The following is a 22,945-nucleotide window of genomic DNA, read 5'->3' on the forward strand; positions in this document are numbered from 1 at the left end:
ACTGTTGAGTGGAAGTGTTTTATTATTTCAAAGGTTCAGTCGACAGGGACTGATGAAATGTCTGTAGTCTCACTCTATCCACGTTTTTTGTTTCTCCACCTCTTTCCAATTTCAGTTTCTTGAAATGTTTACGCCTCAGGTCGATCAACTCGAAAACAAAGTTGGTCTTGCTGTTGTTTATCAGCAGCGTGGAAATCACATATTCATTAATAATACTTCGCAATAACGGGAACAAAAATGCTGAGAGGTACCGAGGCTCAGCTTCTCGAGTTGACCTCCATAGTGTCTCATGCCTCGAATCAAAGAGCATGTTGTTCTGGCACGTGCATCAACACATACTTTGCGTACACACACACACACACACACACACACACACACACACACACACACACACACACACACACACACACACACACACACACAGTAGCTCTGTCTTAGTTGCTTTTGCATGAATTATGCAGCACTCCATTGATGGCAGTCAGTATCTCCTCACAGCTCTACAGGAGTGTGTGTATGTGCGTGTGCAAACTGTTTGTGTTGTGTTCCATCCCAGCTGGTTGCTGGCCTTGTCCGGGTGACATTTTAATGGCTGCACTGCTGCGAGAACAGTGCTCACTCTGCCCTTTGCTCCACTCATAGCTCGTTAGACTCTCTCTCTCGTGCGGGTATGAATGTTAGATAATATGATTTCACGTTTGTCTGAAATGTTTCGTGCTTGTGTCCGTGCTGTGTTTGTCTTTTTATTCGTCCATCTGCAAAATCCACAAATGACAGTGGAGGGAGAGGCGTCCGTGTGTTTTTAAGTCTGTGGTTGGCGTATGTGTGTTGAGTGTGTAGTGTGAACATGCGCAGGCTTACATGTACTGTCCTCTCCAGAGTTGCATGGTGTCCATATGGGGCCCAGGGTGATCCTTGGCTGGCCAGATGGCCTGGCTGTCACAGCACCCACTGGGGAAACTGTTGGAGAGTTTTTTTTTCACTCACTTCCACATTTACTTCCCTTTTCCTCCTCTTCTTTGCTTTCCCTTGTCTTTCACAAACATATATATTTTTGGGCATACTATTCTGGTATTTGTCAACATATCATATGTTTCTATTGGGGCCATAATGGTCTGACAAATAGAGAAAATACTCACAAATCAATAGAACAAAAAATTCAAACCCTAACCATTATATTTGAAATTAAAAACATAAAGCTCTCCTATAGAAATCCGGGTGGATCCTGCTTTGCTGTCTGAAAATAATATTTGTTTGTGTCTTCAACTTTCCAATTTGAAAAAATAGGTTTTCATTGATTCCTTCTTGACTCTCGGGAGAAGCTCGAGCTATAGGTAAAGCTCTACAGCTGCTCGTCAGTTCATTACAGCAGCTACAGGGATTTCCAGGGGACGACTTTCTGTGTCTACCTGCTGGGTGAAAGATTTGAGATGATTTCCATTAAAGTGAGGTATTAAACAAAAAAAAGCTGTGGGAGACTCGTGCTCCCAGATCTTTACAACAGAGATGTTGAGTCATCACGGCCAGTATTCATGAAGGATAAAAGCTCAAATACTCAATCTTTTCCTTTCGGTTTTTATTTTAGCATCTTTTTCATACCTTCAATGTATCTCAATCTTTCTGTGTTATCTTTTCTTGTGTATTTTCCGTCCCTTCCGTCTTCGTCACCTCTCAACCCAGGAAGCAGTGATCTCTTTGATGACTGAAAGAATTTTGGACACATTCATTTCTAAACATTTATGTTATCCCTGCATCAATTTTAATCTTGTCCTTGAGGATGAAGACTGTCTGTGTGTATGTGTCTATAAATGTGTGTGAGCTAGAGAGAGTGAGCACAAGCAGAGTGGTGGCAGCTTGGTCCTCTGCATGCTTTCCCCTCCGACTCTCTGAGCCTCCTCTCTCCTCCTCCCTCGCGCAGGTGCGAGCCATGCGTCTGTCGTTTGTCGGGGAGCTCGGCTGGGAGCTGCACATTCCCAAGGACGCTTGCCTTCCGGTCTACCATGCTGTCATGGCTGCTGGTGCGAAGCACGGCATCATCAACTCGGGCTACAGGGCCATCGACTCGCTCAGCATAGAGAAAGGTACTGAGGTCATGATGAGTAACCCTAATAAACAGATCAGGCTGAGCTCTGGTCTGAGCTGACGACTCAATCTCCTGTTATTTTTTGTGTGCTTATTATGTCGTCCTCTCGTAACCAGGCTACAGACATTGGCACGCTGACCTCCGCCCGGACGACACCCCTTTGGAGGCGGGGCTAGGCTTCACCTGCAAGCTGAAGAGTTCGATCCCGTTCCTGGGTCGCGATAGGCTGGAGGAACAGAAGAAGGAGGGGCTTAGGAGGCGCATCGTCTGCTTCACCATTGACGAGTCAGTAAAGTCTGATTAAAAAACACTGGATATAGAGAAGGGAATGGAGTGAAGGCTTCTACAAGTGAAATAACTATACCAGAAAAATCAATTTGAGAACAGTCTCAGAGTTCAGAAGCTTTAATATTAATGCATTTACTAAGCTTAATGCATTTATAGTCTGTATATGAGTGTGCACAGGAGAAAGGCTGCGGCGATGGAACGCTAAATTAAACTTTGAATGAGTTGATTTTGTGAGAGTGTGAAAGAAACAGGGCATGTGTGGTGTGTGTTTTAATGTAATTACATTTCCCCTTCTCTCTCGCTCGCTCTCTCGCTCTCTCTCTCTCTCTCTCTCTCTCTCATAGGAAAATACCGATGTTTGGTCTGGAGGCCGTTTTCCGTAATGGAGTTCCTGTCGGTCACCTACGGCGTTCTGATTATGGCTTCTTCATTGACAAAACTATCGGTTATGGATATATCCGCAACCCTGATGGAGGAGTGGTAATGTTCACATTTGTTATTTCTCATTTAGTTTCTTATTCAGCCTAATTTTTCTTCTGTTTTCTTTGTGTCGCTCTGCTGATATTAACACAACACAACAAGCACAACATAACAGATGGAACAACAGACAAGAGGGCAGGAGGGATTATAAGTTATTTGCTGAAGTTGCGTGTTTAAAGACATTTTTTGAAAATGTGCAAACCCCAAAAACAATACGTCTGTATTTGTCGAGTTTTTAGATCCGTTGCTCTGAGAAGGAGCTGAGTAGGTGTTTGTGCAATATTTGTTGTGACCAGCAAAACAAACTCTCGGCTTTGTCGAGCTATTTAATTTGGAAATGCACAAACACAACACATGCACAAAGACACACTCACACACACTAAAGTCAAGGGGAAATGATTTATCGGATCCCAGTCGATTTTGAGCATCCAAACACTTCATGCTGCTCTTCTTCAATCACAACCCAGTGACGATGAAGTTCTGGGTTTATAAGATGGACTGCTTTGAAACACATGAAGACTAAAAACCAGGATATAGAATGAACTCAATTTCATTATAGAAATCTGGTATCGGTTTGCATGCAGCCGGGTTGCCTTTAACAATCAGGGCTTGGGAGGATTGTGAATGTAACAATGAACAAATCCATGTAACTCCTGGATCCTACCTGGACTTTGATCTCAGGTTATCGACGTGTTACCAGTGTGTGTCTGTTTGTACTGAGACAAAAACATCGCTGTCCATCCTGGCGTTCCCCTGCAGGAAGGTCATGCAGACTGTAGATGTTTTATTTTGTCCCTGAAGGAGATTGTCATCTGGACAGAATCTGTGAGCACTGTGCCGTTCTCTCCACAGGCTTCACAAGTGGTGGCAGGGGAGAGATGTTCTCTCTGTGTGTGTGTATGTGTGTGTGTGTCAATGACAGTTGAGTTGCAGAGCTGCATGGCGGGGGAACAGGGAGTCAGTCAGTGTAAATTGCCTCTCTGTGTTACGAGGGACCTGACATTGACTCATGAGAGAACGAATTGCTCACAGTTCTTTTAGAACTCCCGTGTCATCGTCTGGCGTCCAATACGAACACAGTGAATTTGTCACTTCTTGATTGCTGCCGTCCCTGTTGTAATTGCCACCGTCTCCTCATTCCACCTCCTCTCTCTCCTTTTTTCATTCTCTCTCTTCCTGTCTCTCTCAGGTGAGTGCTGATTTCATAAAGAGCGGCGACTTCACCCTGGAGAGGATGGGAGTGACGTACAAGGCCAAGGCCCACCTCAAAACTCCGTTCGACCCTGAGAACAAACGGATCAAGGGCATCTACGCTTGAGGACCACGGACGAAAAAAACAAACAAACTGAAAACAAACACATTCTGGTTGGAGGACGAGGCGGAGGGAGGAGCAGCTGATTCTTCTCTTCTCTTTCCTGGATGGTCTGAAATCTGTATGGAGGTGTTGAAGAGGTTCTGAATTGAGTCTGTTGTGTCTGAGTGTTTTGTCGTCTTAAAGGTGATTTAAGGTCTCGGCTCCAGGTTGTTGATGCCCACTCTGGATTTGTGAGGTTGGTAAATATGTCTTGTTATCTCCTGTAATCAGGCAGCAAACACAGCGGGTAATTCTGTTTCCCTCCCATGATTATACTGTAGGTGCAATAGTGGCAAGTTTTACATTAACGATAGCATCTGCTCACTTTGTGACTCTATCACAGCTAATAGGGCTGAAAGTGACAGATGTATATGCGGGTATGGAAGCTCATTACTGCCAACATGAGAGAAAAAAGGATCCTGTTAGCAAATATAATGAGAAACCTTCACCAAATAATGGTTTAGTATCTTCAAATAAAGAGAAACTTTCTCAAAATCTAATCATAGGGTACGATCATTCGTACATGAATGCAGGGGAATATCACGGGTTCACCAAAGTTCAACTCCAAGCGAAGCTACGCTGCTGATTTGCCTCGCCACAGGAAGCAAATGTCCTATCCCCCCCAACTCACACAGATTGGATATGAAGGTTTGCCACTGTTATATTTGTGCATGTGTCCACGGTCTTGCTTACCTTGGACGAAAGCTGACTTTTTTATCTTAAATAATGACAAGGTTACGTGAAATATTGACTGAGCATCTTAATTTGTCCAGATTAATTGTGTGTAACAGCACATTTAACATTGTTTTACCCATATTTTCATTTAAACAAGTAGATATATAACACTTCCCCTTGCTGTAGATCAAGACTCCAGGCGACTAGTCAAGTACATTTGTAGCTCCATCTGTAGAGACTATAGATACTCAATTAGGTTTAGCTTGGGGTGAAGAGCACAACAGTATCAAAAAAATTTCTGTTCTGTACATTAAAGTTCCAGAACCACCATTGTTAGCTAAGTCCCATGACTTTGAGTCCAAATTCTGAGAAAGTTTGTCTTTATTTTGAGGATGGTTCTAATTTATCGACACAATATATGTTTGTCAGGCCGTTAATTCAAATTTCTTCCTTTTTTGTCCACAATATATTTGATCCTACTATTGTGCTGTAACCTCTCGTGCATTTTTCCTGTGAGACCATAGAAAACTATATTAGGGAATACATCAAGTTTTCCCAAACTACTACACAGTTGCCCTGCAGGTGTCTGGAGTGAATTACAAGGACTGATGTTTGTGCGGATTGAAATGAAAGTTACTTGCTCGTGTGGTGTCTAGATGTTCTCATCAGAAGTGGAGGAGCAGGTAGAAGAGAAAGAGCCCGAGGCGCAGAGAGGAACAACCTGGGACTAAACACAGCTGAGGAAGAATGATGACAGGGAAAGACTTCAGTTAATAAGAAGCAGCTGTTGATGTTAGCGTGCTGGTACATTGTACCAAGTTAAAGAACTTCTCTTTGTCTTATTTTCCTGTTGAAGTCAAACCTAATACTTTGTGTATCTGCTTCACAGTAATCTCTGTAAACAGATTCTATACAGGCTGTGGGTAAGAGATGAGATTCTTCTGGTTTCCGTTTCTAGTTTGACCTATCCGGTTTGAGCAGGCTTTGATCACCCGCAAGTAAAAGGTCGGCATGGAGAGAAAAAGAGGCGGGACCGCATATACCAACATGAATCAGCTTTTTAAGTTACCTGCCTTCATATGCAGGTATTGAGCCAAAATGCCGTCAACTTCAAACACCTACAAAAAGTATCTCTGTATGTGTTTTGTGCGGAGAACCGTTCCACCCGTGTTTAACTGTAAACAATGTTTTGGCAAATGGAAGATTAAAAGTCTTGCCCCTGGATTTCTGCTGTTTAAACAAGAAGCCTTGAAATCTTGCATCTTGCCCCCAGAGGCGGATTCATCGCCAGACGAGAGCCGATGGACTCGACCTTATTTCCAACAGTATCTTTAAACTGTGAAGCATCTACATGGTGTGGTCATTAAAAACCACATGAGCCTGATTAGCCAACACTCATCATTTGAAACTATGAGCTTATTAAAGTGGAGTGGTGATGGGTTCAGTGGGACTGAACTGTAGGACCGGGGAAAATCACTTCTATTATCATTGTGCTGAATCAACAGCCTGAGTCGGTGCAGAAACAACTGTTGGTGCCTTTCCATGTGAGCTGTTTGTGGTAATAAGTGATAACAAGGTTTATTAACACAAGCTTGCTCCTTTTTGCTCCTGTTTCAGGAGAGAGTGTGAAAAGAAGAAAACACTAGTTTATCGCCTCGTTAACTGATTCATGTCTTAAATCCTGGTGCTGGTACATGTACAGTAATTAAAGCTATTTTGGTAATTCTCTGTGTTTACATGATTGTCTTACGAGTCAACTACAAAATGTGCTTCTGTAGTTTTTGTTTTGACACTTGGTATGTAATTTAGTTCTTGATTTCATTTTCCATCTGTGTTTACGTCAACGCTCTTCAGGCCAAAGAAGAGCGAACAGCTAAAAACAGTGGTAGAAACTAGTCGAAGGTGTCCGTGTGTTTAACTTGCCTCTCAGATCGTGTGTGTTTGTGTGTTGCGCTCAAAATGTTTACTAATATGGAATGATTCATGGATTCTGCCTGACGACCATTAATCACTGGAATGGTTGTTCTCATGAGTAGCTCAGGTTAATAACAAGATTTATATGGGAAATGTGAAACCTACTGATAAACACTATCACCGCTGGTTCTCTGCACCACAGGTTTCTCCTCCCGCAATTTACTTTCTCCTCTTCCCTCAGTGTGACGGTGATGAAAAAAACGAGGCGAAGTGCAAACAAAATTATTAATTTCTCTTCCCTGAGCTTTTTAAATAGGGTTTTTCGAAAATGTTGCATCCTTGTTATTTCTGCCGTGGAACAGTTTGACCAATTTAAAAGACGTCAAAACTGATCAGTGGCTCGTTGACCAGCTCAACATTATGAACTTAATGTTAATTTAGGGATTGATTCTGTCCGAAGCCATTCATGTGTTAATAAATGCCTTTTTAACTGCCAACATTTTTGTGACATTATTGAACACATATAAAAAATATACAAGGACACACAACAGCATGTAGAAAACAACATTATATATAAAGTTATCTCATGAACAGTATGTATTTGCCATATTATGTGAATTTATTATGCATTTATTACAGTTATTGACATGTAACAATCTTTCATGTTGTAATAATGTTTGTCGTCATCCTCAACAGAATCATGGGGAAGGAAAAATAACACAATGAATGTTAAAGAGACACAAGCTAATTAATTTACTTTTACATAATGTTAAATAAGCCAATAGGAATACTTTACAACACTTCTGTCCATAGCACCAATTTGCTAGTCACACATATATGTCCGTGCCACTTCGATCCTGAATAATGTCCAGCTCCATTGCTTTAAAACATGACACACGTAAATGCACTTTTTTCATTAACTCATAATTTATAATAAGCATATGAATACAGTATATGTCAGAAAACCCCAATAGTATCCTGCAGCTATTCCCTCAAACACAGAAATAAAACCAGGACACGTTTATCTTGCAACAGGTTTGGGTCCCAGCCCCCCCGCCCCAGACTGGGCTCACACTGGGGGTGTCAGGGGTCGGCTGGTGGGCAGGGCACCTCCTTCACAGGGGTACCGAGGTTTTTCCAGGACCTCCGTCACCACGGGAACGGGCTGCTTGTCCCACTCTCCCTGGAGAGACACACAAATTTACGATGGCTGTGACGTGTGATGTGTTGCTTGGTCCTAAATATTTCAAATAATGACAAAAATAAGCACCGTCCTTGATATTTGTCGACGGCTGATTTTATTGAGGCAATTGCGCAGCTGTCGGCGGGCAGTATATCCATCATTGTGCAGCTTGAAAAAACACACTCAAGGACACACTTGTGTGGTGTTGAGTGTGTTTTTTGATGGGACAACGAAAGGCAGCTTCCTTCCCTCTTTTCACCAGCACCGCTTCCTACATCCCTTATTATGTCCAAGGTGATTAATTCCGGTCCAGTGGTTCTCCAGTCAGTCACTAAATTTATGAGTCACTTACACAGATGATAGAATACAACCTTGTTTACGTTGTGCGGCGTTATTTATGGTAATGACTCACTGTGTGTGTTTTTCTGATCATATGATTTTATGCTCATGCAGCGACAGTGACAACAGCCGTGCATCATTAGCTCCCGCTGCTGCATCAGATACCTGTTGTACGTGTGTGTGCCTCTGCGTGTTCGAAGCTACATTTAAAAATACCTCAATATACCTTGAATGAAAAAATTAAAAAAATTACTCACAATTTTTGAAACTAACAATTTAATAGCACTTAAATGGCACTTACTTATAGCATTTTGTAGTTTTGCTTTATTTTTGAAGAACGTGTACTTTCTTGATTCTTGTTGTTCTTGGTTTGTACCCTCGGGGTTGAATGCAGTTATTGTAAGTTGCTTTGGATAAAAGCGTCAGCTAAATTAAATGGAATGTAATGTAAAAATCGACATTAGCTGAGAAATCTCATATCGTTGTCTTGTTGTTTGCTCCTCTCCAGCTCAGCCTCTCTTTATATGAGTAGGTAACTGCCTGCTGTTGTTGATTTCCCTGTTGACCCTCACAAGTTTTTGCATCGTCCCTTTCTCGTTGTCCTTTCCACCTTTTTATGTATTATACGTTTCTCTGTATCCCACCACAAAAAGTGCCAAACTGTGACTGCTGCATTTTTAGCGAGAAAACAAAGACTAGAAGCTGGACGGCTGCATCACTTTAAATTTATTTCAAGCATGATTGATCCCCCCACCCCCCAAATATCTTGAAAATGGTTGTGTATATAAAATGCCTTTCAGCGGCGACCCCCTCGCTGTCAGTTTATTTAAAGGCCGCCGCCCACATGGTTGAGCTTAAAGGCCCTGGAAACATTTTCTCTCCAAACTGACTCGGCTCCCACATTAATGCAAAGTTTCTCTTCCAAAACTAGACGGGTGTTGGATTCTTCACATGACGGATCTCTTGTCCTGTTTCCCTTGTCTGTGCCTGGTCATTTGGAAAAAGTCTCATCGTTCTGTGCAGTGTTCCGGATTCGGCAATATCTTATCAAAATGTGTGGATGGTTACCACAAACACATTACACATTTAGTAAGTTCCAGAGAAATTCGTATCTGTTCACTTCATCTTTTCAGCGGCTGAGATAAAAACAATAAGTGAAAATGAGTCCTCACAACACACTCATCAGTGTATATAATGATGATATGATATTTATGTATATGAGCAGCTGTGTTTTGCCGGATCTTTTACATACTAATTTCCAAACCTTAATCATGCAACATTATGTTTTTTCCAGTTCCGTCTCGATGGATCAATTCAAACACTTCCTTGTCTAAGATAGGAAGTACACAAACCTGTGTGTGTAAGTGAGAGTGTTATGTCTGCTCGGCCTTGTCTGACACTCCTGTCCAACAGATGTCCACTCTTGAACTGGTTTAATTGGGGGCTTGACAGTCCATTGAAGTGTGTGTGAGTGTGTGTATGTGTGGAAGGGGGGGGGGGGACGACTTACAGGAAAGAGACGTGCAGTCGACTGGTTGCAGTGCATGGACATGGGGGCCGTGCTGTAGAGCGAGTCGAGCACTTCTCCAGTGAAGGCGTCCCACTGTAGCTGAGAATATTGCTCCGTCACACTAACCTCGCCGCACACACACCCATCATTCCCCTGGAACCTGCAGGGAGGATGGGATGGCGTGAGTCGAGGGAGGTTGAAGGAAAGTCGATAGAAGAGGGAGGCAGAAGGGAGATTGAGAAAAAAAGGAGAGATTGAAAAGAAAGCAGTAAGAACGGTCTCACTTTAAATAAAGCATCTGGCTCTCGAGATTAAAAGAAATAATCACCACTCGGGTTCCCTGGGAGTGAAGGATGAAGAGGGGGAGGGACGGATGCTGGAAACAAAAATTGCTTAGTCACAGGGGAGATGGAGAGGAAGCAGGGGGAGGAACCGGAGGGAAGGATGGAGGAGGTGGCTAAGCAAAGGCTGTCAGGGAGAGAGGGAGATAAGGTTTTTGGATGCTTGTGCTATACCTGTTAATGAAATTAAAGTATTTCTGCAGGTATCCTGGGTCGACGTGGGTTTTGCAGAGCTCCAGCTGAGTCCGAGGGTAGTAGTGAATGTAGTTGACGCACATTTCATCCGTAATGCTGAAACCGCCCTGAGGAGACGTGGGAAGGGAACGTGAAGATGAGGAGGGAAGGAAATATGGTGAAGGTGAAGACGGAGGGAGGAGGATGAAGGAGACGGTTCAGGGTTATTCTGTTGTGCTCAGCGCTCAAGGTGAACTTAAGCATTGTGAAAATAGTGCTGAGTAATGATGGTGTGTCGCTCACCACTGTGGGCCCGCTCCTGTCTTCTGTGTTGAAAGTGCACTTTGTTATGAGCACATCGCCCTGCAGGACCGAGCACAAACACAAACACACACACACATACACAGTCATCAGCAGTTCACCATATTGTGAGATTCGACAAAGAAGGCTGCAGATAAATGGAGGTTACTGACAGAGGATTCATTATTCTCAGAGAGCCAGTGGCCAGTTCACTGCTGTTCCGCAGAACGTTGCTCTGTGAAGCTCAGCTACTGCCGGGTTTTTTTTTTTTTTTTATCTGGTCCGTCCGTGGGGAGTTTTTTTATATCGCAGCACTGATTTTACAGTCTGTCCCTATTTCAACTCAATTTAAGCACCTCGCACAGCAGCAAGGTGTTCTAATGCAATACTTTAAATGCAAAGGGAAAAATACATCGGCACCATTCAGGGGAGCTCGGCGGAGGTTATTGCAGAAAAGTTAAATTTCTTTTATTATTGTCTGAAAGTAAAATCTGCACAGAAGAAAAGTAGAGCAGCTGCTACCTCTGTTAATTTCAATGCAGGCGAAGTCGTGAGCTTTATACTCACGGGTAAAACCTTTGTCATCTTTCTTAGAACTCGGATTGTCTGTAGGAAAGAACACAGATGTAACACAGTCATTTTATTTTATATAAATACTTCAAACCTTGATACATCATCTCCATTTTCTCATTAATGTTGTAAATATTGTGGTTTTGTTCATGTGCTCTGTTCCACATCTGATCCCTCACAACTTAACCTGAGTTGTTAAAGTTTTTCAATGATCCAAATGGACTTCCTTGTTAGCGCTAGATATATTTATACGATGCATTTCCCCTCTGTGGCATTTTAACTGTGTTTATTTGGACATTTTGCTTTTAACACATTTATTTCACACACAGTGAGATGAAACACCAGTTGCTTTAGAGGCTTACTTGGATGCAGCTTTCATTAGCTGTGTTTGTGTGTGTGTCTGTGTGTGTATATATGTGTGTGTATGTGTGTGTGGAAAGGCCTATTAGCTTTGCTGAAAATGGTTTATGCTCCAATGATACCACACAGGTTCACTCACATTAGTCCAACATCAACGGCAGCTGGAGATTTTATCAGGCGGTTGAGCAGATGTCCTTCTCCTCTTTCACTCTATCTCACCCTCTCTCTCTGTAAGTGTGTGTGTCTGTGTGTGTGTGTGTGTGTCTGTGTGTGTGTGTGTGTGTGTGTGTGTGTGTGTGTGTGTGTGTGTGTGTGTGTGTGTGTGTGTGTGTGTGTGTGTGTGTGTGTGTGTGTACCTGCCTTAGGATGTTGTATAAACAAAACACAACAGATGTCAACTGCTGTCTCTTAACCATGTTAATAGTTGTTTGGATGTTGTGTAGATGGACAGGTTCACGCTTTGTGGATGAACCTGTGTTATAATTCTGTGCTGAAGCATAAACTCATGACTCTATGTTTGTATCCGCTTCACTATAGAAGACCTCAAACTTTCTTTCAAGGTCAGCAAATTGAGATCAGCTGAAAACCAGCCAGGAGGCCTTTGTTTAATTTTGTGTTTTCTTATCGTCTACACTTGTATAAAGGTCATATGCAAGAGTTTGTTTATTATCTCACGTGTTTTCTGACCACAGAGAACAAATGGAGTAATTTAGCCAAAAGGAGAAAGAATGATGCAAATGTGAATGTTGGCAAAGGTGAAATATTCTTCCAAGACCGCTCTATTGATTTTCTTATACATATTGCATTTTTTCTTAAGGTCAGCTAACGCAAAATTATAAAACCTTTTATGAACTGATCTTACGAACAAGTCCCCTTTTTGTCTGTGTGGCAAATTCTTTCTGTGGCTCATCCTTATGCTTTATCTAAACTATTAAATACTTCCCCTGCCGAGGAGGTTGTGTTTTCACTCCTGTCCTATTGTTGGTGGGTTTGTTTGTAAGCAGGATTAGACACAAACTTGGTGGACGGATGATTTCCTATCAGCAGTAATTCATGGATCTTGTGGGAAAACAAATCTGGCATATTTCGGGGACTGGTATCTATGAGTGTGTGTAATTTGGTGCGGCTTGAATTTTCAATTTGTACCACTCTAGTTTATTCTGAGTCAATATCGTGCACCGTCCAAGCTGCCAGAAATACTCACCACAGCACCATGCATGTGTATCACTGCACCGCTGAGAGGACACTTTTTAAACACATCCGTTCATTAGAACCCACAGTGCCCTGCTGTTTGAGGCATTAATTAATTCTATTTATAGACTGATATTATACGTTTTTTTATTGGCCATTTTGAATTATCACATTCACAGGAACCAATGGGCAGACATTGCTGGTTTAGATGTTTTGAGGGTGTTCCTTGATGTGTAGCTCCACTTCTAAACTGCTAAAACCTACAATAACAGTCCCTTTGCTCAAGTCATGAATAATATAAAAACATCTTGTCTATAACACAAAACACCACCGACCTTCAAGAATTTGCTCGTAATATTCAGCGTGTTCTACTTATAGAAGCCACAGGAAGGAAATCGATGCAGCAGTTCCTTTCAGGCGCTGCTCATCTCCTCTCAAACATAAGAGACCTTACACCAAAGTAGATCTGTGCACCGAGCTCCTCTGGGTGAACTGATCTGTGCTACTGCTCACCTGGTAGTGTGTACTGAAGTGCTGGTCTTCCTGCACCACCTCCAGCTCTTTGCCCCCCCTCACCAAGACCGTCCGCACCCCACGCCCCGCCAGGTGGGTGTGCAGCTGGGACGCAAATATATAGATTCCTCCTGAAGGCAAAGCCTGAATAGACAACAGAGAAAACTGTCTTTTTTCCTCTGCCAAGCTCCAACCAAGACGTTTGTACTCCAGAGACACCAAACTTCAAATACAAGGCACCGCAGCTGAAATGTTTATGTGACATTTGAACCATAAATGATGCGATGAGATTATGTATACGTACTGCCTGGGTACATTTGGAGGTGCAGTACCCGCTGAGGTAGAAGGAGTGCTGTTTGGGTGGGATGGCCATGATGGGAGTATAAACCAGACCAAGCTCCATGATCCCTGCGTCAAACCGCCTCAGGCTGGGGGTGTAATGCAGCCGTATCCCGGATGAGTCACGACGGCCTACGTGCACATTATCATGGAATATTAAAATACAGTCTGTTTCTTAGTAGATCGTGAAACCAGGCGATGAAGTGTCTGAATAAACGAAAATAGACATGCAAACTGGGGTGAATCGGTTTATCTCGGAGGCAGGTTTAGATTTTTTTAAAGATAGGATAAACATTTCATAAAACTGTCATGGGTGTGAAAGTATGTAATATGTCTTCTCCATCTGCTGCTGGTCAGCCCACATGCATCTGGTATTTAATTTATGCAGAGAAATACAGGGAATGCAGAATTGAGGTGTTGTGTCTACACAGGCCAAAATATCACTGGAGTCTGTCTTTATTCCTAGAGCATTAAGGGGTGTCATCATATTTTTTAAAACGTTATTGAGGTTGACATTTTAAAATTGAGGAGGAGCCCTGGTGGCCTAGAGGTTAAATAAGCACCGTCCCAGTTGGACTCAAGCTGGAGAACTTAGTTGAATGTCTTCTGTCATTTTCCTCATTTCATCTCTTGAAGACATTAAATGTCTCTGAAAACAAATCTACATCAATCACAGAGCGATTTTCTGTGGCTATTCTTGGGGCTTGTGCTTCAGCATCAAAGATCTTTGAAGATAAGCAGATACACAGAATCTTACCGGAAAACCACCAAACTCTGAAACAAGAGAGATGTGCAGAGGATTGGAAGATGGTATGGAGGAGATGTGCATACAGTGAGGGTCAGATCAGGACGAGACAAGTCTGGAGTGGGGTTTTTTTCAGCTGACATCAAAAGGTATATCTGTACAATTTTTAAATGAATCGCTCTGTTGAAGAGAAGCCCGGGGCTCCTGGAGTGAGATGCAGAGACTCCTGCTGCTTCTGTGTGTGTTAGTAAGAAAGACTTAGCTGAAGACGGAGCGTGTGTGTGTGTGTGTGTGTGTGTGTGTGTGTGTGTGTGTGTGTGTGTGTGTGTCTGTCTGTGTGTGTTTACAAGTGTACTGTATATACCAGATATAAGCAGAGGGTTGTGATAATGAACCTCCAGACGAAGGAACCTTGAGGATCCTGGTCCACCCATAGGCAGCCCTGCATCAGGAGGGTAGTAAAAAGCCTGAAAGCACACAGACACACACACATATAAATTCAGGACACACACAATTCATTAATCCTTCATTTATGCGGAGCTGCTTTGAAGTTGTAGCAAAGACTGTTCAAATATCTTACAGATGATTCAGGGCCGTGGAGTAAAAAACCTTTTTAGATTTCATATCCTCCTTCTGATTACATGTGGCTTGTTGTTAGGAGACATGTTACATTTAAGAGAGGGGAAGCCAATTGTGAGGTTTGACCGAGGTTCGGATGTTCAGAAAATCTGCAAAAGAAAATGTGGATTTCTAACAGTTTTTGTCCACTTTTCTGTTGTGCGAATATTACAAGCTGATTCAAGGAGATAAGCAGCAAGTGATGTTAAGTCTTGTGTTAACTCAAACAACATTGTGGCCTCAGGATTCAACATAGGCCCAATGTTGGCATCCGTTGCCTGAACAGTAAGTTTGACTGATATGTCATAGATTAAAAGACTGAAAATGAGATTTCAAACTGATTAGGATTCAGCGAACTAACGTTTCAAATCACTTTATTCTCTACATCAACTATTTATATCAATTAGTTTGAGACAATTTGGGAATCAATGTTTATCAAAGATTTATATGTGGTGAAAACTTTGTATTCTAGTATCTGCACCCACCCGGTGGGACATTGATTGAAAATGTGATGTATGTTTTCTTGTCCCTCGTCTTTCAGTCCTTGGATTCAGATTTTTTTTCTGCTTATCAAAGCAACAAAAATCATTTTTGTGTCACTGCCGTCCCCCTGGGTGTCAAACCTCCCGCGCTGTTTATCGAGGAATCTAGATTTGATCCTGGTTCACCGCCTGTTTCTGAGAGAGGCCAATCTTAAGTCTCTACCCATGATACCGTATGTGATGGAAGAAAGAATTGATTTATTTAATCTCGCTTTAATATGAAATAGTGAAATCCTCAGAGACTCGCGTTCTCCCTGCTCACACACACACACACACACACACACTTACACTTCTTTTCCTCTGGTGCCGGCCTCTGTCTTTGCAATCTGTCAGCGTCCTTTATTATTGTTTCTCTCCTCCTTCAAACATCCTCAACTCTGCTCTCCTCTTCCTCCCTTGTTTCCACGGGGGCAGCGCTTCCCCTCTGAGGTGGTGCCGCGGAGAATAAAACAACACTATTAAGAGGTGATGAAAGAGGCCTGAATATTTCCCACCTAATCCTGTCTTCGCAGCCCACAGCTCACAGAAGGCATCTTTACTCATTTGTGTTTGGCCGGAAGATAATCCAATCGGAGTGGGGGCCCGGTCGGCTGGGATAGAAGCGCCGTGCCGAGCAGAGAAATATATAGTGACAGGCTCGCCGTTCCCTGTCCTCTTTGCTTTATGCGCCTAGCGGGCGGCCTGCTGCTCGCCCGGTCAGCCGGCTGGTCGGTGGCCCGGTGACTGGATGTGATTTAAAGCCTGATGTGTGACTGACTGAATGGATGAACAGGTGCTTGTCTTCAGTCGGGAGCTCGTAACTGTCCGCCCCTAAAAGACGACCTTGTACAATGTCTATCCAAGCACTTGGTTACAACCCATAGTTAGTGTGGCGGCTGAGGGAATTATGACAAGAGGAGAGGAGGAAGTCAGAGGACATTTTTATACAGCTGCATGTGATCTGAAAATGACAGTAGCCTAACCATAACTCTGACCTTTCTCTAATCCACACCAAACCGGGAGCTTTCCACAACGTAACCGTGTTTATTATGGTAACCAACAATGACACAGGTCTGGTTCGCCTGTTGAGGCCTTAATTCTTAATTCCTGAAGCTATATACTTCAATATTCCCTGTATAAAGTTAAATGTTTAATTATAATAAAATACATGCTACTAATCTGGTCGATTATATATCTTTTTACGTCCACCAATGTTTTCTCCCCTGTTCGTTTGTTTGTTTGTTTGATTGTTGGTTGGTTGGTTTGTTTGTTTTCGATTTACTCAAAGACATCGGATGTGTTCTGGGTCACGGAAGAACCAAGTACAAGATGATTTTCAATATTTTCCCTGTTTGCAGCTTGATTTCATTTAAGGGGACTGTTGGGCCTTGGCAGAGATAAGCTAGAGTGTCATTCTAGTTTGTTTGTTTGTTTGTTTGTTTTTCAGCAGGATTAAGCAAAAACTGCTCAATGGATTTCCATGACACTTGATGGAAGAATGGGACGTGAGCCAACAAAGAATCCATCAAGTTTAGCGTTTTTTCTTTTTCTTTAACATTCTTGATATTAAGGGAACCGAATCAAATCCAAATAGAAATCGGGATCTGGCGAATTGAAAAGGGCTTGATTTTGGTGTTTCAGCAGCTGTACAGTGACAAATGTAACAAGCACTATGTATAGCTGAGATAATGTGGATTAACACGGAATTAACAGTTTATATGTATATTTAACAGTTTTAGAAATAGGTCCAAATGAACTTGGTAGATTTGGTGCCTTGGCAGAGGTTTGCGATCTACTGAGAGACACTCTGGGGATAAATTAGATTTAGTCTCTGTGGACCTGGTGTTTGGTTGATCAAATATCTGGCTGTTGAAAGAATGCAGCCATGATGAAGCCGTGTGCATTGCAACCTCTGGAGTGTGCGTGCGTTTCTGGATTCATTCATGTGTATGTGAGTGTCCATGCGAGCAAGTATTTGAGAATCTGCATGTGATTGTGCTTCCCACACGCAGACGGCCTCCAGGCTCTTAATAAACTTGTGCCACGTGTGGGATCAATGTTTCCTGCTCACACATCGTCGAGCAGATATTACTCTCGTAGGAGTTTTTGTTTATCTCTTATAATAGATTCGAGGACTGGACCGGAATCAAGCTTCATCCCGAGCCCCTCTCTTTCAATTAGACTCTCTGGTCTGCACACAGTAAACCTGCGTAGCATTTGTGTGTGTTTGTCTGCGTGGTAGTCTGAGTCCTCGTGGAGACAGTAGTGTGAGAGGACGTGTGTGGGTGTGTGTCTGTTTCCTATCATACCTCAGCACCCATGGCCCAGGCAGCCAGCACGTGGCGGCAGGAGTTGAGCTTGCCCGGCTTCATCTTGTCATCGCAGGAGCCGCTGTACTCGGGAACATCGGGGACTTCCGGGGAACATTCAAACACCTCCATGTGATGCACAATGGCCTCGTTACCTGGTGTTACCATTGACTCATACTGACAGAAACACACACAGACACACACACACAGGAAGAGAAAGAGAGAGATGTGAATAAGAGAAGGTCGTGTTGTTTTATGTGTTTTTACCACCACTCCTAAAAGCTAAGGCAGTTACAGACTTGCAAATAGAAATTAACAATCACTAATTGGTTATATAATTTACAACATGCTGATGTTTCATGCTGGATCTGTTCAGTAAATATACCACACTAGCTCCTTGGTGAAAAACTACAGATGTGAGTTAAGGTGTTAGAATTTGATTCATGTTCCCTCTGTGTAACCGTGACACTGCAGCTCATGTTTTTCTCTCCACCCGGCTGGGAAACACGAAGCAGTGAGAGCTGCTTCCACTCCACCTCCACCTAAAACACCGGCTCTAAATACACGTTCGCACCATAATAATGTGGTTCTTGGGCATGTTCTCCGGCAGCTTCTGGATGAAGCACCAGTAGGTGGTCTCTTGGTTTGGTATGAAGATATTTGGGGACAGAACATCCAGCGTCTGCAGGCCCGGGGGCAGGGTGGGGTCGGGGGTGTCGGGGCGCAGCATCAGAATCCTCTGGATCCCCGTGTGGATGCGGGACAGGTTCAGCTGCTCCAGGGAGGCCAGCGGTTTGTCCAGGAAGCCGTAGATGATGTGCACGGTTCCCTCCTGTCCAGAAACAAGAAGGAGAGAGAGGATGTTTGACGGATACAAAGCAAGGACGTGCATTTCAAACTAATAGATTTTTTATTAACAGAGAGAAATTATTGTGTTGTCATAGCAATGTGCAACGGTTTTGTGTCAGCAACTTGGCGGCTTGACGTGGTGCCATGGAAACCATAATTATAATAACGAATGCTCCAGTGGAAATTGTGCTGATCATTCGGACTCTGTGAGTATGTCGTGTCCGCACCTGAAGCCTCATCGCTTGTTTACACGCACCAGATACAGCAAACACACAACAGACACGCACCTTCTCACTCACACATGGGAACCCGTAGAGGTTACACACCCTGTGTTGATCTCCAGGCTGCACACAAACACCAACACCCTCTTTTCCTCCTTCTTTATCTGACTGTCAAGGTCAGTCGGTTCAGTGCTGACAGACCTGATTTCTCAACTTGAGGCCGTAGGTGTAATTTCCCAGACTGCATCCTGGGTCGTGTCATTGGGTTTCGAAGCAGTTTCCTGCTTTGTTTTGTGTCACGCAACCTTTTTCCCTTTTCGGATTCAGATCCACACTTCCTCGCCTCATGTTCGTCTGATGTGTTGCACCTGTGTCCCCTGCCTCTGTATTTACTCTTTGTGCCATCTCCCCTCGGTGCCGGTTCATCTCTGTTCCCTGCCACTGACATTGTATTTTTGTTCTTTTGTCTTTAACGTTTTCTAGTTTTTTGACCCTAGCCTCTGCCTATAGCTTTTTATGGATTTGTCTGAATGCTCTCTTGTGTGCTGAAGCTGTTCACTGTTCACTGTCTGCAGCTTGAGCCATGCGTTTGAATTCCAGGCATTTGTGTCCAGTCATCTTAGTGTGCTTTGCTTTTACATGAGCCTTGGTAGAATGGACGAGTAACCAAACAAAGCATGCATAGGACTTTTAAGGTGGTTTACAAGTCAAATTAATCAAACAAATAAAGCAGAACATTAAGCAGAAAGATAAGCAACACAACTACAGGAGTCTTATTGCAGTAAAGTGTCTGCTGTCTGATGTTTAATGAAAGGAAAGAGCTAAATCCTTCTGTTAGGATGTCCTGCACATCATCAATATTTTATAGGATTCTTCAGTCATCAAGTCTAGTGCCCTGTTTGCTCTACAGCAGTTTATACAGCTCAAACCAGAGGAGCAAACTTAGAGAATAGAGGAGCAAAGTCACAGCTAAATCAAATATAGGTCTTTTAGTTGTCAGACTTAAGACCTAACTTAGAGCCATTATTTGTTCACTTTTTGCTAATTTAATAAGTGGATTTTGTTGAATGGAGAGAAACAGAGGCCAACCCAAGTATTCCTGAGCAATGCACACTGCAGAACTTGACAAGTCCAAGAAATCATTTAGTCATAGTCACAACATGTGTACACACACACACACACACACCTCAATGAGGTAGTCTCTGGGATCACAGGTGCTGAACGGTCGTTTGAAGAGCAGGTAGAATCCGTCGGGTTTCTGTTTGGCTTCGATCAGCTCGTAGTCCTGCTGGCTGTCCAAGGAAACTCGACCCTCGCTGTCGCTCCACGCATCCTACGGGAAAACACACACACATGCTGTGAAGAAATCAAACATACACACAGGTCACAAGGTTGATATTAGACGGTGGTAAGTCCTCTCTCGAACAGCTAGGTTACACAGGTCAAATAAATTCGACCTGTCCAAAGATATTGTTTGTTCATTTTAAAACAAGCAGATATTGATCCTGTTTAATTTGACTGTTTGTCAGTGGTTGGTGATAGGGAGAGTGTGAAACCTTCCCAACCTGGTGCAGAAGATTCTTCTTCTCTGCCAGGAGGCTTTGCCACAGCTCAGCCCTTCAGCTTCTGCTCTGTTTTATCACATTCATATCTGTCCAGAATAGCACCTGAGATCTGTATTTCTGTCTCCCTCTCTTTCCCTCTTATGTAACTGTTCTGCACAAACTGCAAAGATTTTGAAGCTAACAATTTTGAAAATACATACAGACTGTATATATATATATAAAAAAAGATGTGGGCAGTATGTGTTAGGTGTGTTACATGGCCATGTGGAGAACACATAAATTACAACATCAGTAGATAGAACTGAGAGACAGTGAGCATATTAATAAGAAAATGACACATTGTACAAGCCCTCCTTTTTGTAGGAGTGAAATTTCATAACAAAAGATTCTTGGTTTGTCTTATTTAAATTGCTGAGGGCCCATTAACTTCAAATATACTACAGAAAGCGTTTTCACTCACAACCTGCACCGTGGACTCTCCCTGTCTCTTGATTTCAGTTGGATTTTCACGATTAATATTTTGAGATACAGGTTAAAACATGTGGAGTCAATCTCTCCAACCTGCACCAGCTTGTTATTTTTTTGTCCAGGTTCTGAGCTGGATTTTTGTTTCAGCTTCAAATCCTGCAGGGCGTCGCCTCCTGAGAAATGACCAGCATGTCTCGTGTTTAACTGTGGAATCTATTGGTTCTCTCTTTAAATACTGGATATTGATGTAAATGTGTCACTCTAATATGAGAAAGGAAGAGAACAACTACTATATTTATATTTATGGTTAATCCCATGACACAAAATTGTCGGAGAATTCAGTTGGGGTTCCACAGAGCATATATAAAATATTCCTGGCTTTGTGTGTGTGTGTGTGTGTGTGTGTGTGTGTGTGTGTGTGTGTGTGTGTGTGTGTGTGTGTGTGTGTGTGTGTGTGTGTGTGTGTGTATGTGTGTGTGTGTGTGTGTGTGTGTTCATCTAATCTAATTTTACCCTTGAGTGTTTGACTTTTAAAATGGTAATCGTTAAAAATATGCTGAAAAGGTACAAAATATATAATTTATTGGAGTAATTACTGTACTTGAAGAGAGATTTAAATATAGATGCCTTGTTAACATGTAGTCTCTATGGACAGTGTTTCATTCACAATGTTATACTTTATTGGGTATTTAGCTGCATGTATTAAAATACTGTAAAGACCTATATGTGCACCAAGAGCAGGAGCAGTGACGGCACACATTCTATATACATATTATACAAGGTCTCTTTACCTGCATTGAATTTGTAATCTCTGAGCTTTCTGCTTCATTTCCACATTTATCCTATCACAACACTAAAACAATGGGTAGAAATGCAAATGAAAAACAAGGTAAATTGGATTTTTGTTTTAAGGTTAAGGTTAAGGTTTTTCCCGTAAAAAATTATCAGCAATTTACAGGAAAATGTATTTGGATTTATTCAAAAGTCCCCAGCCTGTATCTGGCATTTTACTCATCTTAATCAGCACAGGACAACATTTTGACATGCTAATGTGTGCTAATGATTCCCAGATGAACTTCAGCTATTTGTGCAGTCTGACTGATTTTCAATTAGCAGGGCCCGATAACATCCTTTAACGACTACGTATGTGATCACGAAGCGAGCCGCTCGCCGGCTCCTCGGGCAAAGACACCAATCTCACGCCTCGGGGACCTCAGACAGACGAGGAACGCCGAGAAAAGAGAATCCTCCGCTTCTTAAAGACTCTCATGTAATCCCTGCTCATTTGTGAATTTGACAAATGAACAAAGAGAGAAGTTTAGAGATTGTAAGAAGTCTTTTTTACACTGTCGGTTTAGTAACTTGACATTGAGGTGAATCTTGCGTCAGTAAGACTTACAGACCTACAGACAAAAGGCTTGCTCACCCCAAAGAAGCTCTTGGTCCCAGAGTCCCACAGCACCACCAGGTCGGCGTTGGTCAGCTCCCCGCGGTCGGACATCCCAAGCACCACGCCATACCGGAGCTCTGCAACCTTCAGCGCCATGTACACCTCCTGTGTGGCGTAGCTGATGTTCCAGGACAGCTGGAGCTCCCCACGCGGGTCAAGGGGCATGCGGAAGGGCATGGGCAGCGGTGGCAGAGGGCTAGAGGAGCTCGGCTTGAGGTCGGACACGTTAACAGCGTTGGTGGGGGCCTGGTAAGAAGCCACCAAGATGACCATGAGGGCAGCCAGGGCGGTGAAGTACATGACGGTGATGTCCTGAAGGCGAAAGTTCCTGCTGAGGATCCTCATTCCCCCAATGACGGAGCTCAATCTGCTTCAATGAGCACGTGGTGAACAAAACGACTTTCCAGAATGTATTTGGGGTTCAATCCAAAGTTGTGAGGAAAAGAACAACGCTGTAGTTCTGTATCTGCTCTGTGAACCCACTGGTTCTTATCTTGTCAGCTCCGTTCTTCTTTTTCAGCCTCAGCAGACTCAGTATCTTCCCCCTTGGTGCTCAGGTGAGGTTTACTCTTTTCTTCTCATGTTTTC

The 22,945-nt window shown here is 43.0% G+C and overlaps 2 protein-coding genes across 2 annotated transcripts in view; one reads left to right on the forward strand and one right to left on the reverse strand.

Moving 5' to 3' along the window:
• The window catches only part of sardh (sarcosine dehydrogenase), a 34,618-nt gene extending 27,330 nt beyond the window's left edge, over positions 1–7,288 (forward strand). The window contains exons 19-22 of the mRNA XM_061075275.1: positions 1,916–2,078; positions 2,197–2,365; positions 2,713–2,848; positions 4,038–7,288. Coding sequence (XP_060931258.1) covers positions 1,916–2,078; positions 2,197–2,365; positions 2,713–2,848; positions 4,038–4,166 — 597 coding nt within the window. The 3' untranslated portion in view covers positions 4,167–7,288. The remainder of the gene's footprint in view (positions 1–1,915; positions 2,079–2,196; positions 2,366–2,712; positions 2,849–4,037) is intronic.
• Positions 7,289–7,482: 194 nt separating this feature from the next.
• Positions 7,483–22,702, reverse strand: dbh (dopamine beta-hydroxylase (dopamine beta-monooxygenase)). Its single transcript, XM_061075288.1, has 12 exons — positions 22,334–22,702; positions 20,061–20,207; positions 18,379–18,636; positions 17,805–17,981; positions 14,721–14,823; positions 13,577–13,743; positions 13,273–13,416; positions 11,206–11,244; positions 10,642–10,701; positions 10,339–10,466; positions 9,824–9,983; positions 7,483–7,974 (listed from the first exon to the last, which is right to left on the reverse strand). Exons 1-12 carry the CDS (start codon positions 22,700–22,702, stop codon positions 7,861–7,863), a joined length of 1,866 nt encoding a protein of 621 aa, XP_060931271.1. The 3' UTR covers positions 7,483–7,860.
• Positions 22,703–22,945: the final 243 nt, after the last annotated feature.

The sequence above is a fragment of the Limanda limanda genome, chromosome 1 (assembly GCF_963576545.1).
Source record: "Limanda limanda chromosome 1, fLimLim1.1, whole genome shotgun sequence".
NCBI classification, from domain to species: Eukaryota; Metazoa; Chordata; class Actinopteri; order Pleuronectiformes; family Pleuronectidae; genus Limanda; species Limanda limanda.

Excerpts from the sequence above, each read along its gene's own strand:
- dbh (XM_061075288.1), bottom strand. The coding sequence starts at position 22,702 with ATGAGGATCCTCAGCAGGAACTTTCGCCTTCAGGACATCACCGTCATG. Across the intron at positions 20,208-22,333 it reads GGACCAAGAGCTTCTTTGGG|GATGCGTGGAGCGACAGCGA; the intron begins GTGAGCAAGCCT and ends GTTTTCCCGTAG. Across the intron at positions 13,417-13,576 it reads CCTCCAAATGTACCCAGGCA|GCTTTGCCTTCAGGAGGAAT; the intron begins GTACGTATACAT and ends TTGTCTATTCAG.